The 19,363-nt window shown below is 31.0% G+C and overlaps 1 protein-coding gene across 3 annotated transcripts in view; it reads right to left on the bottom strand.

Moving 5' to 3' along the window:
• The window catches only part of CSMD3 (CUB and Sushi multiple domains 3), a 1,082,068-nt gene that overhangs the window by 103,319 nt on the left and 959,386 nt on the right, over positions 1-19,363 (bottom strand). For all 3 annotated transcript variants that reach the window (XM_045561854.1, XM_045561855.1, XM_045561856.1), the window contains 4 exons: positions 9,941-10,059; positions 8,791-8,860; positions 3,761-3,877; positions 515-724 (listed from right to left, as the gene is read on the bottom strand). In XM_045561854.1, coding sequence (XP_045417810.1) covers positions 515-724; positions 3,761-3,877; positions 8,791-8,860; positions 9,941-10,059 — 516 coding nt within the window. The remainder of the gene's footprint in view (positions 1-514; positions 725-3,760; positions 3,878-8,790; positions 8,861-9,940; positions 10,060-19,363) is intronic.

Below are 19,363 nucleotides of genomic sequence, written 5' to 3'. Positions count from 1 at the left end.
ATAAAAATCTTTCTCAAGGTCATACAGCAGTTTTATAGGAGAGATAGATCTAATATAATATAATTATCAAAGCATTTACTTTATAGTCTAATGGCAATAGAACAAAATCAATGAATGTCATATTATCCTATCATTATAAAGTAAAATAAAATAATATTACATATAACATGAGTACTGCAGAATATCTTTTCAATATATTTACTTTTATATAAAAGCAAAGATAAATCTTTGATATTCAGCTTGCTTTCCTTAAATTAATTGTGTACTAACTTCAGACTAATTCAATCCTTTTTTTATGGTTAAGATTTTCTAAGGTCGCAGAAAGACATCATTCCCCTTGTATAGTTTCCTAAGATTTGTATTATTTAAAAAAATCTTCCTAATTGAAGCTTTATTTGGTTTAAGTTCTTTCCTCTTCCTAAAATAGAATACAGAAAATACTTAGATTTAGTTAAAGATGTCCAATAGCTGATTTAGGGTTAAATAAGCTTTCACTTTTTATTATTCCTCTCACCTTGGTATACAATGTGAAACCCTTGTTTGTTTTGTGAATAGTCACTGTGAAAATATAAGCTGGTTTCATGGGTTGTGCTAAAGAGAGAAGATGGTATTTGGGGACCACTAAGCCGGCCAATAACAGTACTAGTTTCTGAGGATCCGCTTCTTACTTCCAAATAATCATGTATGGTTTCTGTAGAAAAATTTACAAACTGGAGATGTACACCTAAAGGAGAAAATAACAAACATAATACTAATTTATTTTTTTACAAATTAAACATAAGCACACACACACAATCACATTAATATACTTAGTTAGATATGTTTCCATTTAGGTCAGGAGACATACTGTCAAGATCTGGGCCATGGGTTTGCTGTCTGTCCAGGACAATTAGCTTTGCTAAAGTTCAAAATAAAAGAATACTGCTCTAAAATGCCCAATATTATTTACAAGGAAAAATCTCTTTCATGTTATTATAATATCACTGCATATAAAAACTGATCAAGAAAGTGGTTTTCTTGTTAATACCATTTAAAATTATATAAACCAATTTTTAAAGGTAAAAATCCACTTAATTAGTGTTATGTAAAAGACTGATTTGAGATAAAAATAATTGCAATTTTTAATATATTAGCATGAATGAATTCTATAATTTCATTAGAAGTTATTCATTCATAAAAGATAAATTAACTTCTCAAAAATATCATTTAGTTGTATACAATTTACAAGTGTGCTCTTTTAGTACTTTTCTTGTCAGTAGATAAGGCTGAATTTTGTATAATAATCTCATTAAAATCCAGTGATCATTACTGTATGTGGTCATGTTGCAATATAGTCTCAATATCTTTATAAGTATAACTAGAATATGAGAAGTCAAATGTCTCTGGGATGGAAATATAAAATAGAAGTGAAGTGAAATGTCTCTGGGATGGAAAAAATAAAATAAATGCCTAATTAAAATATGTTTGCTTAATTCATTTAATATTCAGTTTTAGTGATTTGGATGCTTTCCTTACTTCCACCATTCTCCAAATTGTTAATAACAAAATCTGACATTTACTCAATGTTTTCGTTTTATTAGACATTGCTCTAAGTAACTTATATATGCTAACTTACTTAATGCTCATAGTTACTCATGAGAATGAGAAAACTGAGTCACAGAGAACCAAAACAACACGCTAAGTTTACACAATAGCCCAGTAGACTAGAAATTCAAACTCTGGAATTCTGATTCTTAAGCTTTTGCTATGAATAACTATACTGGGGCTTCCAAGCAAATTCACTTTTTGTTACTAAATGATAAAAAAGGAATTCCATGGATATGCTTTAAAATATTAAACTTTCTATAAAATCAGATTCTCAGGACTTTGGAGACACTTCCTTTAATATGTGAGGCTGCAAGATATGCATTTTCTGTATTTAAATTTAATATTTAAAAATTTGTACTGCTTTTCAAATGTAAAACTTACATTTCGATTTATTTAAAAAGAGAATGAGATGAATTCAATGGATTATGAGAAAATAATTTATTTATGTACTACTTGGCTACAGCCAATAAGCCAACTCTTTTCAATAAGAAAAGAGTTACAAAAACAATTATACATAAGATTTATGTTGAATTTATCATTGCTACACATGTCTAACTTAGGCTATATCCATACATATCAACTGAAAAATATCATAAAATATCTCTCTCTCCATACATATATCTAATTATAAAATACACTAGTATGCTATTGGTGGGAATATAAATTATAATAGTACAGCCATTATGAAAAACAGTATGGAGGTTCTCCCAAAACTTAAAAATAGAACTACCATATGTTCCAGCAATCCCACTACTGTGTGAAAGTACGGCCTTGCTAATAAACTAGCTAACAGAAAAAGATAAACAAACCATCAAACAGAAAATAAGAGGAATAAACCCACAGAACTTAATTGCCCCTTTGAAGGGAAAAATCACAGCACAACTGCCACTTTGTTTGGTTAAACACCTGTGGCTTAAATTGTTTTTGAGAGTTTTTTTTAACAGCCTTGAAGAGCCCTGAGCAGACAGCAGGGATGCAAGCTCTCTGTCTCAGTTCCTGCCAGAGCCATATTTCCAACGACTCTGATAAGCCAGGCTCACTAAAACGAAAAAAAAGGAAAAAAACCAAACACAGCCACTCCACAGCTGCTTCTGCAATCAGCAGACAGCCATAGCTATGTTTTTTCTTTCTCTTTACCCCCAATAAAAATCCCCAAACCTTAGCCCAGGGCCAATACTTCTTCTTCCTTTCTTTACTTGTCATGCCCTTCTCACCCTTTGAGAAGTAAAATAAACTTTCTCTAAAACTACTCTAATCTTTGTGTTGAGAAATCTTTCTCCACCTGTGTACTAATTCACACCCTAACACTATTTATATACCCAAAATAATTGAAATCAGGATCTTAAGGACATATCTTCACTCTCTTGCTTATTTCACATTTATTCACAACAGCCAAGATATGGAATCAACCTAAGTGTCCATTAACTGAAGAAAGGATAAAGAAATGTGCTATATGCACAAAATGAAATATTACTCAGCCTTACAAAAGAGAGAAATTCTGTCATGTACAACAACACGGATGAACCTGGAGGACACTATGTTAATGAAGTCAGTCAGGCAGAGAAAGATATGTCACATGATCTCACTTATATGTGGAGTCTAAAAAAGTTGAACTCATGGAAGCAGACAGTAGAATGGTAGTTACCAGGGGTTAGGGGAGGGGGATTGGGTAAATGTTGGTCAAAGGGTATAAAATTTTAATTAAACAGGAGAAATAAGTTTACTGTACAACATGGTGACTATAGTCATTAAAAATGTCTTGTATTCTTGAAAATTGCTGAGTGATTTTAAGTGTTCTCACTACAAAAAAATAAGTATGTGAAGTAACATGTTAATTAGCTTGATTTAACTGTTCTGCAATGCATATATATTTCAAACATCACATTGAACACAATAAATATATACATTTTTTATTTGTCAATTAAACAATAAATAGAGGGCAGAAATAGAAAATACCCATATACTTTCAATTATCTAAGTACTCCAGGTGAAATTTATTTGGCTGAAGCAACATTATTCAAATTTCACTCCTCAATTTACCTAATTATATATATTCCCAAACTAAACTGCTATTTGTGAATATTTTATAAGTTCTTATTAGCCATTGATATTTCTTTTTAAAGATCCATTAATAAATTTTGAAAATTCTTTCATGTATTTTTAATATACATACCAAAACCTATGGGAAGCTTTATTGTCCAAGTGCAATCTAAACTGCTGGGGTAGTTTCCAGGAAAGCCAGGACTGAGGATCACACCACTGAAATCAGACATACCACCACCACACTGAGCTGTAAAATAATAAAAGTCCCACGTAAACCAGAGTATTGGAATAATTCACTGCATTAAAAACATATTAAAATCATTTCAAGTTTTCAGCAAGTCTCTGAATTAAAACTGATACAAATTTGAATGTTGTCAGCTCTCATCCATCATGCACTGGTAGCAAATATAATCAATGCGCAATGCATTTTCTAAAATAATATACAAAGACATCATACTTCCTTCTTCAGAAATAAGTGCAAACTAAATCAATTATCGCATAGCAAGTAACAGCTCATGTGCTTTGAATGCAATTGAACAAAGAGGACATGTCCTTTTCCACAGTGGACAGTTTATTTCTCTTCCTTAAGTTACTCCTAGTAATGTTTTCAATCACTACCAACATGATATAATTTAAAATAAAATCAAGCCAACCACTTTAGCTCTGACTAAGCATTGTATTTAAGAGGGAATCATTTTAACATCCTTCCCTCCTATCTCTTCTTGTGAGAAGGCTCACTAAAGAATTTTAAGAAGAATATTGGTTTAAGTTCATAAACACATGAAGGATTCACATATTATACATGAGATATGGCCTTATTTTATACTAAAAGACAAAGAATAGCAAAGTAAACAAGTAGAGATGCACACAAATTTGAGAATTCAGGCAGATTTTATAAATGTGCTTGTTTTAGAATCCCTATTATACAGGTTTACTATTAATAAGCTAAGTAAAAATTAAAATAGAAAACTACCCATTTTATTTTTAAATGATTAGATAGAACTATTTAACATGCATTAAAGATCAACTGCATTTTAGAATCCCATTCTTTCCCCTAAATGCACATTTTTATCATTTCATTGTTGGATGATGAATCAGATTTCATGACTGCAAATCAAATTCAAAAGTTACCTGTATAGAACACTTATTTACAATTTTATTCATTTATTTCTTGCTAAGAATAGCAAAAGATACATACTCAAACTTCAGGTTATATATTATAAAGGCAAATTCAGGAGGAATTTTTTCAATGCTCTATACAATATTCAATTACAAGTTTGACAGCTATCTTTTATTATGTAAACTGAATAAATTATCTATCAAGCAGATTTTACTAGGGGATATATATAATCTTGGAGACAACCTACATATAAACTTTTCTTTCAAATGTGTGATTATCATCAAGCTCTAAAGATATACTTGCATACTTTTTTATCCTTCTGAAATCTTAGTTCATCCTTAAACCAAATAAATTTCCAACAAATATACACTATTAATATTTACCAATTCATTTTTCTAAAATTTGATTGTCCATATATATCATATATTCACCACAAAATCTGATAATTAATGAGTTATAAAGAAAATACTTTGATCAATCAAAAATATTTTTTAAAGTTTCTGGAAAGATTACATTTGTAGGTTTGTTTTGCTTTGTTCTGAACTTTGAGTAAAAGACAAGGACTGGGCCAGGCACAGTGGCTCACACCTGTAATCCTAGCACTCTGGGAGGCCAAGGCAGGAGGATTGCTTGAGCTCAGGAGTTGGAGACCAGTCTGAGCAAAAGCAAGACCCTGTCTCTACTAAAAATAGAAAAAATTATCTGAATGTGGTGACCCATGCCTGTAGTCCCAGCTACTCAGGAGGCTTAGGCAGGAGGATTGCTTGGCCCAGGAGTTTTAGGTTGCAGTGAACTATGATAGCACCACTGCACTCTCTAGCCTGGGTGACAGAGGGAGACTTTGTCTCAGAAGCAAAAAAGACAAGGACTGGACTGTCTTTTACTTGCTTGCCTTCACAATTCTAAGTCTTAAGTTACTCATTGTCTTTCTAATTCCGTTACTTTCTACCTCTTTATATATGATCTGAAAATCCTGTCCTCTTCATTGGCCACCCCTCCTTTTAGGGTGAAAAATCCAAAAGTCAAAGGAGGAAGAAGGAACAAGAATAAAGAGTGAACATAATGAAAAAAAGGAAGGAAAAAATGACAAATCACAAAAGACATATGAAGAAGGATACAAAAAAATGCATCCATCTTCCCCAATTGTTCATGTCTATTCCGTCAGTATCTCTGCAATCTCAACACTCCTATGCCGTGAATGACATTTCTATGTGTGCTACCAGTGGTTTCATAGTAGACTTTTTTGTGCTCCATTACACTTTGTTTGTTAGGGACATAGTCATACCTCAGTCCTCCAAAATAAAATCATTTTAGATTTTTACTTGTTAGTTGTCTCTCATATCTAAAATCTCATATGAATTTTCCTTCTTTTTATCAAAATATCTGGCAGATTGCTTATTTTCCAGCTCACAGGGCTGTAGCATTGTTATCTGATGATTACTGTTTTAAGATATTCTCTGAATCAGCCTCTTTCCTGGCATATCTCCTTACAATATGGCCATGTAGCAGTTCAAATATTTTAATTTTCTATCAAATGTAGTACAAGCTTATTGTTCAAAATTTATAAATACAAAAAAAAAGAGAAAAAAAATAAAAATGCCCTCGAATTATACCACTCACAGATAATATGTTTATATTTATATTTTTTCTTTGAATATATACATATATATAGTATATGCATGTATGTTTGCATATAATGAAAATAGGATTATACTATAAATTGTTTAAGCCTTTTTATATTTAACTACATATTGCAAACTTTGTCCATGTTATCAAATATCTCATTATAATGTTCACCTCCTTTTTTTTAAGTCCATTCCCCTTTGAGTGAACCAATAAGTTATTACCTATTTTTCACTATAATAAGTGCCAGCCTGAGTGCCTTGTGTGCTCCAGGTTCAGTGGTAAACACTTTAAATAAATTCTCTCATTTAACCCTCACAATAAACCTTGTGGTAGACACTATTACCCCATTTAACAGGTGAGCAAACAGAAACTCAAAGGATAATGCATTTTCCATACATGGCTATTGTGCCTTGAGCTGAAATTTGAATATATTAATAGATACATTGGACATCAACAACTGGCAAGTATTCCAATTTATTCTATATAGTAAAACTTAAGACTTTCTAGTATAATTTTATCAAAATATCACTTCCATCTAATACTTGCCTTGATAACAATATATAATTGAAATGCAGATTTAATCAAAATACTTTCTCTACCTAAAAAAATTAATAATTTTTGAAGAGTAATAATTGATAATAGTACTATAACAAGATGGGAACTGTATTGGTGCAACCATCTAAAGCAATTGACAATATTTATCAAAGCTTTTAAAAACATTCCCTTACAAAATCATCTATATTCGAATGTTTATAGCAGCACGATTCACAATTGCAAAGATGTGGAAGCAACATAAGTGCCCATCAATAAGCACATTATTTATTTTGTTCTTTGTACTCTTTTATATTCTCAATGTTTTATACTCAATTGAATACACACCCAAATATAAACACCATGTACAATATATTCACAATTAGCATTTTCTGTATATATAAATTTTTAGAAAGGTATTATATGCACATATATTCTATAATTTTAATATTGGTATAATATGCATTTATAAATTATTCATAGTACCCCCAAAAAATCCTTTTAAAAATCATCTAAAGTCTGAGTGCTTTCAATATATTTTGCCAATTATACACATTCTTACTCTTAAACATTATTTTTCAGTCCTTTCCAACAAGAACTGTGCACATTGTACATAGATGTCATGGACTGAATTGCGTCCCCTCAGAATTCATATCTTGAAATCCTAATGCCTAATGTGGTTTTGTTTGGAGATAGGGCCTTATTGAAGGGCATTAAGGTTAAATGAGGTCATAAGGGCAAGGCCCTAATCCAATAGGTTTGGTGTCCTTATAAGAAGAGGAAGAGACACCAGGAGTGTGGGTGCACACAGATAAGACCATGGAGGAGATGCCATCTACAAGCTAAAGACAGAGGGCCTTAGAAGAAAGCGATCTGCCAGCACCTTGTTCTTGTACTTATTGCTTCCATAATTGTGAGAAAATAAATTTCTGTTGTTCAAGCCACCCAATCTGAAGGATTCTTTTATAGCAACCCAAGGAAATGAATACACTATAGATATGGTCATTGTACAGAGATAAGTCAAATAAGTCATGGACATTTTTTTATTTGTGTTCTCTCCCCTACCCAGAAAGGGTTAGCTTCTTCATCCATGTATCTTAATTATAATTAGTTTCCAAAACTGTATGTAAACCTTATGGGCTAACTATCTTTCCCAGTAACTTCAGTCAATGCTAGTCTCACTTCTCTGAAATTCCATCATGTAGTCAGTGGTACAATTTAACACTAAATTATTGTCTTATCAATTCTTTTCTTTTATTTCTACCACTCCAAATGGTAAATGAATATTTTAAAGATAAGGATCATACCTCACATTTCTTTTTCATACTCTGTAGAGCCCAGTATGTTAATAGTTGCATACAGATAACAAAAATAAAGAAGAAAAAAAATAAAGGGTAGATAAAAATAATTTAGAAGCAGCATTAAGTTAGAGCAAAAATTTGGCCCCATACTTTCAAAGTACTCAGCTTTCCTTTTGCCATATCCCATATCTTGATTGCCTGTCACTATTGGAGACACGTGAGGTGTCCTGCCAGAATAGGAAGGAACCTGCTTACCTAGTCTGGCTCAATAGTAAGCAATAGAATATTTACTTATGTTCCTGATTTATGGGTATACTGAAAAAACCCTCTAGGAATTAAAAAAAAAAATCTTTTCTTAATTTCTACAGTTTAAGCCATCCACTGATATTGAAGTTTAGGGTAAAACAAATTGTAAAAATTTAAAACTAAAAAAGAAAAATAAAGATGTGAAACATTTACCTCAAAATATCATTTCCATAAAACCTGGCAAATGGCAGATTGTATGTTTGAAGAAATTACATACAGGATGTATTTTTAAAATTTGACAAGGCTTATAAATAATTTATAAGTCTTTTAACTTACCCAAACAAATCGGGATTGGATAATTCCATCTTCTTACTGGTCCAGGCATACATGTAATGTGGGAATGACCCTACATAAATAAGACAATGCAGTTCAATACACATTTATAAAATGTCCAGTAGCGTAGTGAATGGTTATTATGAAAACAAGCTTAAATATATATTGTCTTTTATATATATATTTTTACTTTTACTGGAAATCTTAATATGTCTTAAAAGAAGAAAGCTAATTATATATACTTGTGACATAATGTAAACACTACAGAATCCTGGTAAAAAAAAATAAGATACATCACATTAGAATTGTGGTTTTAATATTTTTCTATCAAAACATCTACTAAAATACTGCAATGATTATACAAGTTAAAGGGTCTTATAATAAATTACTGTAATATTCAAGATCAGTTAAAGAATAATTTTTAAATTCTTTCATAAAAATATTAAGACAAACCAAAGTATATTAAATTTTATATTGAAATCTGAAGTCCAGAAAGATCTGATTGCACTTCTGAGACTAATAATTTGTGATACAACTTTAAAGACTACAAATTATTAATTTTTAATTTTACTTCCTCTAAGGATTTTATTTATTTAACACGTGAAATGGTTTCTCCCTCAATTTTTTTCTTAATGGGTCTATTTTTTAAGATTTTTATGAGATCAGAAATTCGAGATCCTCCCCAAAAAAAACCTTTAAAAAGATCAATATAAATACACAAAATCAGAATACATATTGCAAATCTACTTCCTTAGGAAAATACATTTGTAGTGAATTTTCACTAATTTGGGGAATTTACCATCATGGAAGTTTCATTTAATACTTTAAATAGTACTTCATTTTATTTTCAAATTCTAAAGATCCTGGGAGTTCAATTTTCACAATCATTTGTGAATAGAGACAAAAGTGAAGTAAAAATTAATTTTGATTCAAAATTATTTTTTGTTACTTCACGACAAAACAAATTTAGTCAATTCCAGCAATTTCTCACATGCATATATTTTATTAACAAATTGAACACCGTTTTAACTTAAGGCTGTGCTATGCAGCCCAGGATAACTGTTGTAAAACCTGTGGATTATCAATCATTGGTCTGTTAAAACATACTGAAAGGGCAATGTAAGTTAAAACCATAATTTGAAAATATGCTTACCTGAAGAGAATAGCCTTGATCACATTGAAAGGATACCACATCACCAACCATATATCTGTCTCCAATTTTAATTCCACTGCTAGGAGTTTGTGGTTCAGGACAGGAATCCAAACCAATTGCTAAGAATATTTAATGATAATAATCTATGTAACTTTCAAATGATAAATCCTTAAATTATGCATATTAAGTTGCCAAAATTGGTTATTGATGTCCTATCAAACTATATTTTACACTGAGACATAAAGAATTTTCTGTGAAATAGATTTAACTTTAGATGTTACGAGCGATGCACATTCAAACTTCATTATAAAACTCTACCATTTTTATTTTTACAGCAGCAACCATTAAATAGCTTCATTATTATACTTAAATAGACTTTTAACTCCAAGCCTAATTGTCTTCTATTATAAAACAAAAAATGAAAATTCCCCAAAAAGAAAATCCCTACATGAAAAATAAAAATAATAATTTATTATGAGAATAAAATGAAATATTTGCAAAACATCCTTCATGAAATGACTAAAAAATTACTTGCTATTTTATCTTCAGCAGCCCACCTGCTGCTTCTTTCATAAAGAATGGACTTTTTAATTCATGAGGTATATTTCGATGTACTTTTTCTTATATGTAAAATTTTTTAAATATAATTATAAGTAGGATTTTTTTCTCCAAAGAGACTATAAGCAGAAAAGGGAAAAACACGTGTCTCATTGAGACCTTAAAAGTATTATGTACTACTTGAGGTCAGTTTTCTTTCTGAAAGGGATATAAGAATATAATTCAAAACATTTTCATTATTTTTACATTAAGAATTTATTTTGAACATAAAATAAAAACATAGTAAATGTAAGTGGTTTTCCTAAAATGGTTCATTTAATCAACAAATTGATTTTTTGCCAAAACATTTTTTAAAATATGTGAGTATTATTATTAAAAACTTTTTATCTTCAATAAAAGCCCTTGTTTATTATTTATTTCTTTGTAGTTCACATTTTGAAGTTAATCCAATGCATATTTAAATGGGTTAGAAGTCACCACTCCAAAACCATTATGCTATCTACATATGTATTTCAATAAATAAAAACCCATTAAAAACTAAATTCTCAAGTATTACATGACTTATATATTCCTTCACTCCTCAGCCAGGTTATTCACTTCTGACAGATGCTGTTGTAGCACCACCCGCTACATTTCCTTTGGGACACTCAACACAAACTGATGATGAATAAATAATTGTGCAATTAATGGTTCGGTATTTATCACCATTCTGAGAATGGAAGCTCCATAGGGAGCTTAGAGCACAGTGTCTTGAGGAGGCATTTAATAAATAATTTGGTTGTGTAAATGAATGTATAGTGTAAGAAAGAGAGTGAATCCCTACCTTTATTATTTCTTAATAAATATAAACATATAATTATGCAAATGTAAGATACCTTATCTAATAACACAATGGTTAGAGTAGTTTAAATGATGCAAAAGTGGGTGACATTTAAGGATAGAAAATGACATAAAAGCAGTAACTTGAGACAGTTATGATTAGATTAGGGAAGTCAGGCAGCAAAGACCATGAGTAAAGTGGTCATTTGGGAATACATTTGAGGCTGCTCTGAATTTGATAAGCGGAGTCTGTAGATTGGAATTCCAATGCCCAGTGCTTTAATTAGGTCTGTAAGCATGCATCATATTCCATATTTCTTGGTTTTGTTTTTTTTGTAATTTTGAATTTATGGATCTACAAAAAAGTACCATTAAATTGTAACCTATTTTTAAATTTTTAAGGAATTAAGTCTTTCTTCCCTAACTAGATCTTGAGATCCAAGAAGATATAGAAATTGTCTTTCATTTGTTTTAATTTCATTTAAAACCCATTGATGGGCCTCACACATTAAACTCATTTGATTTCATACAGCCCTTTTCAGGAATTACTGAGTATAAAAATAGTGAGTTATGGTATAAACATATGTCTTGTTAATATGATTTCACTTCCATTCAGGGTCACATACACAGAAAACTATCAATAACCAGCAGTGGTAATTTCCTTCTCTGGGAGGAAAGTAAATAAAACTCGGTTACAGTGAGGCAGTAGAATATTGAGATTCTCATTTTTAAATGAAGGTTTTAACACATAATATACACGAACAAGATAAAATTTTTATGAAAGTGTTCTAACTTTCAAAAAATGACATAAAACTCTATAAGCTATGTAAAAGAATTCTGTAAGTTAAAAAATTCTTATTTGCATTAGTCACACAAAAAAATGAGCAAAAGGAAATATGCCACATAGCAGTGGTTATTATTCTTGATTATATGATTATTGGTGATTTGTATGTCCTTGCTTATAATTTCCTGGATTTTCAAATTTTCTATAATAACATGAATTATTTTTGTGCATAATAAAATAACATCTATTAAATGAATTAGTATTAGCAGAGAATTTAGGGGTATAAGAACATACTCCCTTCTGTTTTTCTAGAAGAGATTAAGTTGGGCTAGCTAATTTCTGTTGAAGATGACTGTTTCAGGGAAGAAAGTAATGTAATGAAGCAATGGCCTCACTCATTTTCTTGGCAGCCAGTTTTTTTTATGTGCACTAAAGAAGGTAAAATAGAAATATCTGAAAATCCTGCAATTCAAATATTTCAGCCATTTTTTTATTTACACAACTAAACTTCTGAGTGGTTAAATATTAACTTAAAAATGTCCTCTTTAAGAGTCACGTTTCACTTCTTTATAAGTGACAGAATCAATAAGTTATTTGTAGAAATGAACAAGAAAAAGATAATTTTTATAAAAACGTTGTAAAGGCTTCCCTTCTGCTTAACCAAAGCTAATCTCCTGTTTAACGAAAGCAATCAAAATAATGAGCCATTTTAAGCTTCATGGCTATAAATTTTGTAAAATTATGTCCTTGGCAATCAAAGATGCCCTCTGGGTAAATCTTATTTAATGGGATTGGATCAATTAATCTGCTGTTGTAGCCAAAAACAAAACAGAAATGGATCCAGGGACAAATCCATATCAAAAATTGCATAGAGTTATGTCTGTTGTCAAATGATTGTAGACAGTTACCTTGGCTGAAAATATTAAACCCTCATTTCTTCACATTACCATTATTTATTTATAACCCAAAATTATTCTTTCAAATTATGTTCACAAGGCAATCAATCTGAGCAGAAATGTTGTTAGTCATATCACTTATAGCTTATAATTTTGAATACATACATATATATTATACAGCTAGATGATAATTCTAAATATATAAATTATATATCTAAATATGTACATTTTCTAGTATTCCATAATTATTTTGAATGAGTATTCAGTGCACTGAGAGAGGGAGACAGGGAAGGGAAAAAAGATTAATTTGTGCTAAGCCTCCCAGCAACATTCTTTTGTTAAAGAAAAACCTCATTCATAAATTTGATTTGACAACCTATATATCAACCTATTAAAAATGAAGACCAAAATATTGGTCTTGCATTCATGTGAGAAAGGAACAGAAATTAAATCACATGTCTTTGCACAAGAGGTTTTATTTAGTGATAGTAAAGATCTTGTTATTCTAAATATATTTCATATTTTCAATTTTAAACCTTTCTCTAAATAATGGGTACAAGATAACTATTATTTCCGTGTTTCATGATATCTTTGAGGATTTAAAAAATATATACCAAAATTACTATTTGGCATTCCACACTTATTATAAAGATAACTGTTCAAGAATAATATAGATGTTCACGATAATCAAAGAGTGAATCCAATGTGAGTTGGTCTAGTAGTTTGAAGACTTGTAGAAAACTGCATTGGTAAGTATGCAGACTTTCTTCTGGCATAATGTACCTCAGAATCAATTAATTAATCTGCTAAACAAGTATTTGTCAAATACTTATAATGTAATAAGTAACTTGAATGTTTGTGGGCAAGTATTTTTTGTAAGGAATAATTCTGACTTTATTAATAGTCACTGATGGGCAGCAATGGTTTGGGAACATATTATAGGGCAACCTTTGTTAACATTTACCTTGATCCTTAATGTTTTGTTAATTTACTTTACCTATGTTTACCTTAACTAATGTTTAACACAGCATTACTCTGTATAAGTGATTGATATTCACAAATAGATATTACTTATAAAATTTTAGCCTATAGAATAATACTAAGTAAAATGAAAAAATGTAAAATAGAATCATGACATGTAGTTACTATTCATTCATTCAATAAGCATTAAGTGTGTACCTATTGCGTGCTCTGTATCATGTTAGATTCTGCGAGTGGAGAGATCAATTAGCAGTATAATCAACTATGCTCTAAATAGATTCTTGTTGGAGAAAGAAACAGAGACGGCTTAACAGATGATTAGCATGTGGTGGAACAATCACAATAAATGAAGGTCATCCTTTGTTTAAACAATTGTTTCATAAGGAATAACTCATATAAGTACTGAAAAATTTTATACTTTTACCAAATTTACCCAATGAGGGAGAAGGTGCATGTGATGTTCTGGCAGAGACAGTAACATGTTAAATGAATGGACTTCTAAGAGATTATTCTTTCTTTTTTGGAAAGGATGGGGAGTTTTTTCCCTAAAACACATTCTAGTGTTCCTGGGAAGTCAGCAAGAAATGAAGCTGAAATGGAAAGCAGAAGATAGATTGTGAACAGTCTTATAATCTTAACCACCAACACAGGGAGTTGCACTTTCCTTCTGTGTATAATGGAGGGAGAATTTAGAGGTAAGAGCACAACCTCTTGTGTGCATCCTGCCTCCACTAGTTGCATTTTTTTTTTCAAATTCTGAGATGTTTCCTGTGCCTCAGTTCCCTATCTTATAAAATAGGATGAGAAAATACCAACTTCATAGTCACATTGTGATACTTAAAACAATATATGCATGATACTTAGAATAGTGCCAGGGAAGCATTCAACAAATGTTAACTAACATTATTGAAGGGTTTTAGATATGGAAGAATTTAGATATGGAAGAATGTCAGTTTGTATTTTAGATAAATAACTCTATTAAAGAGTATTTTTTCCTGTTGTCATAAAGAAGATCTTAAATTTCTGTTTAAGTTCAAGATTTTTCACATAAATAATCTAAGAATACTCACATAAAGAAAATATGTGAAGTTTTATATAAAGCACTAAGAATTGAAGTACCTTGAGTCTTTTGACTGACCCAACATGACAAGCTTCTTCTATATGCAGCTAAAATGTTATTGGCTTTACTGAAAGAAAATTCTGGGCACCAGGAGCATTGTCATTAGCTCAATATATAATTAGAGAAAGTTTATGAAGACAAAAACGCAATGTTTACAAAATTCAGAAACCTAGACAAGCTAAAACTATCTCTAAGTCATCACCACAAAGAGGTGAAAAGTCAATGAGATGACCAGGAAATAAAATATAATCAAAAGAAAAGAGGAAACAAACTATGATAAATCTGTAAGGGCCTTATAGGGTTAAGGAGTGAAATGTGTTTATAAAGATCAGTTACACTTATTTGCATGCAATATGTTCTGAGTTAATGGGAACTGAAATTAGAAATGACAAATACTAATAATTTAATTTGGGCAGGAGGTGTTTCCACAATTAATAATTTATGAGATGTTGATGTGCATAAACTAGTTACAACAAGAAAATTAGTATAAGTAAAAATATAATTAATCTTAAAATCCCTGTTTTTCTCAAATAATCAATTATATAATTAGCCCAAGGGAGAAGACCATTTTTAGTGATTATAAAAGTAAACTCATTAAGACCTAATGCATTATCTCTTAAGTATATTGCACGAGGATAGAAAGCAGTAAAATAACAGTTGTGCTGAATTAAATCTTTTGTTTCTTATAAGATAGAGTCATATGGATAAATTTCTGAGCATTTATTATTTTGTGACTATTTTTATGCTCTTAGATATTCAGACCAGCCCTCCAACTATTGCATGAAATGGAAAGATGCTTTCAGACCTCCTTTGTTTCCCAGATATACTGCAAAATTATAATCATGAGTGCTCTTAGGTGGAGGGGGAGAAAAAAATCTATTCATTAGAGTAATATGTACCTTTGTCTCCCTCAGAGACTATGTCCTGAGATCTTTGAGGACATCCAAAGATTCTCAGAGGACCTTGCAAACACTATTACTACATATAGTTTCTCCTTTCAAAACATGTATATTTTATAAGTTCAAAACCAAACTCTGCTCATTGATTTATAGATGCTGCAAGGTCCCTCTAGGATTTTCCATTAGTTGAGATATAAATATGTGCCTCAACAAATTTAAAGAAACGAGATGGAAATGACACATTCATATTACAATCAGGCAAATAGTCTTCTAATTCAAGACCTAATGCTGAGGTTCTACTAGCATTCAAATGGCAGAGCAACTAGAAATTACAAGTTCTCTTTGTGGAAGACTACTATGAATTGATATATTTAATGACATGCACTGGGATCATTTTCCCTAACAACAAAAATGATTATGCAAGATATACAATTACAACCAGGAGAACACATGTTAAAAAAAATAACAAATCAACACAAATCACAAATTATCAATGTAAGAATTGATTTCCACCTCCCAGTGCTACTGTGGATAAGGAAAAAGAAAACTTTGATATTTCACTTATGAAAAATTTTGGATATTTTATGAACTTGGTGCAGCTACATCTATTCACATGACTGCCAACCAGCACACATTCCTGATACAAAGAATAAAGTAGCTTTATGTCAACTCATGATAACCTATATCAGGTACTATAAAATACTAATCAGGTCCCCCTAACGAGTGTTTCAGCTTCTCTATGTTGATCAAAGAGAAATATTTCCGCAAAATTCTGGTATATTTGCCTCAGTTTTCCTTATGTCTCCCAAGGTTACTAGGCAAATATTATGCCTACCTTCTTCCTCTTTAATATTCAATCCCCTTTGCCAGTAACAAAAAGCAAAATTGGCTATTTTTCTCAATCTTTTCATAAATATTATCTGCCTACTTACATGTACGGTAATTTTTTAGAAATCATTTGCATAAAATCAGAAGACATCAAAGTTTCAGAGAAAAAATAATTGGAGTGAAGTTATAAATTGAGAGATTTTTGTTTATTACTTCACTTTGTATGTCTGTAACTTAGAACTGCCCTGATTCAATTTATTTGTAGAACAGCTTTTACCACCATAAGAGTATAGTTTGAGGAGCATGACTATAAATATTAAAAACATATATGTGCATAATAAATGTGATATCTATTTGCCACTTTTTCTTACTTTGCAAGTAGTAGCACCATATTCACCTTCTATACAGACTTCACTCTGAAGACTATATTTACAGTGTCATTATCATTAGTTACATTAGAAAATGCTTTTGGTTCCTAGATCACACTGCAAGATGTGAGGTCCAATTATTATAGTTAAATAAAAGTGCTTGTGTTGACCCTGATATATTGAAATCAATACCTAAGAGCTAAAAATCAAAGAGAACCAAGGCCAGCACTCTAATGGAATGAAGTAAAATTATGACCACATAAAAAGTGATATTACCTAAATTAAAAGGCAAAACAGAAGACCAGAAACCTGAGAATCATCCTCTACTCCTTCCTCTCTCTCTTCCCCAACCCTAACCGGCCATATAAACCTTTGCAATTCTACCCTGTCAATACCTCATGAATCTGTTGCCATTTCATTTGCACAACCTCCAGAGTTTCACTTGTGAACCAATGCAACAGCCTCCTCTTGGTCTCCTTTCCTCTGGCCTAATCTTACCATGCAATGCATTCTACACTTCCAAAATAAAAAGGCCTTTCAAAAATTCAAAACTTATGTTACTCTTTGAACTTAAATCTTTCAAGGGGTCTATTCTTTATCCATGGAAAAGAAAATGCTACATACTTAATCTAATCTTCCAGCACGAAGTATCATTTGACTGATTACTCCAGCTATGTGGGTTTATCTCATCAGCAATAAAGGACAGCATTTTTTAAGTGTTTACTATGTACTCGGCACTGCAAAAAGCACTTTACATAAATAATCTCATTTAATTCTAAAACAATCTTTCAAGTTAGAATTCATATTATAGGTGAAGAAACTGAGTTTTTCTAGAACTTCAGGAATTTTTCTATGTCACATGACTATCAAATGACAGTGCCAGGGTGGAAACTAGAGTCTGATCCCAGAGTAAATGCTCTTATATACATCAACATTCCAGAAGGTTGATTGAAATATCAAACTATTTCCATATCTATCCTTTAATTCTTATCTACCAGAAAGACGTTTTTTGTCTTTTGGTGAAGTCTTCCCTGACTCTACCACCAGTAACCTGTTTGATGGTATAATGGTGAATACCTTCTTTGTTCATCACCTAAATTACACAAGCTATCCCCATATTTTGGTCATTGTGAGAGTAACCCCTGGAACTTGGTGAAAATGCAAATGCTTGGCCAAATCCCAGATAAACTGACTTGATATTTTGGGGTGGGGTCTTACTATCTGGAATTCCTACAAGATGATTATAATGCACAATTATCTGAGAAGTACTGGCTTACATAAACATATTAATAGCACTTACACCATTTTGCAGTTACCTGTGCTTGTTTGCATGTCTTTACTTCCCATTAGTTTAGTAATATTTTAGGGCTGGACCTTGTATAAACTTGTGATACAGACACCGAGAAAATATACCTAGCATTTAGTAGGTGCTCCACAAATACTTATCAACAAATATTTCATGAATAAATGAATGGGTTTGCTGTTTGTTGGGAGGCAACATGGAGATGGAAAATTATGGGAAGAGGCTACAAGGAAGGCAACAATATCGTGGTTAGGACTGCTTGCTTTGCAAAGAAATTATCTGAGGTGTACTCCACTACTCATGGGTTGTAAAAGTTCTGAGTTATTCTCTAAACTTCAGTTTTCCCATCTGTGAAATAGGGTTAAAAATAATATTTGCCTTATGATTGTTGGGAAAATTAAATACAAATATGCATATAAAATATTTGGCACTGGTATTGGCATATACTGAATACTTAAAAATGTTAGCTTTTTGATGATATATTCATGATGATATAATCTTCATTATAATGATTATAATAATGATGATGGAGGTATTGTTAGCCAGTATTTAAGAACCTAAGCAGTCATTCAAATGTTTACAGTTTATAACGCTCTGGTACAAATGGCAGTTTGCAATGTGGTTGTACCACACCTTGAAAGCCGTCATGGACAAACCAATGTATTTCCAAAATATTAGTACTTATCAAATTATTAAATAGTTTTCCTTGCTTCAATTATTTTAAAAGGAAAAGTGTATGAAAGCATTTGACCCAGCTACACAGAAAACTTTCTTTAAAAATATAAACTTTTAGATTTATATAATCAAATGCCTGAACAAAAGAAAAAAAATTTTACAAAAACAAAGAAAATATTTTTTCTTTTTCTA

Source organism: Lemur catta, chromosome 9 (assembly GCF_020740605.2).
Source record: "Lemur catta isolate mLemCat1 chromosome 9, mLemCat1.pri, whole genome shotgun sequence".
Taxonomy (NCBI): Eukaryota; Metazoa; Chordata; class Mammalia; order Primates; family Lemuridae; genus Lemur; species Lemur catta.
The sequence above is the reverse complement of the archived record's forward strand: the minus strand, read 5'-3'. Positions and strand labels throughout refer to the sequence as shown.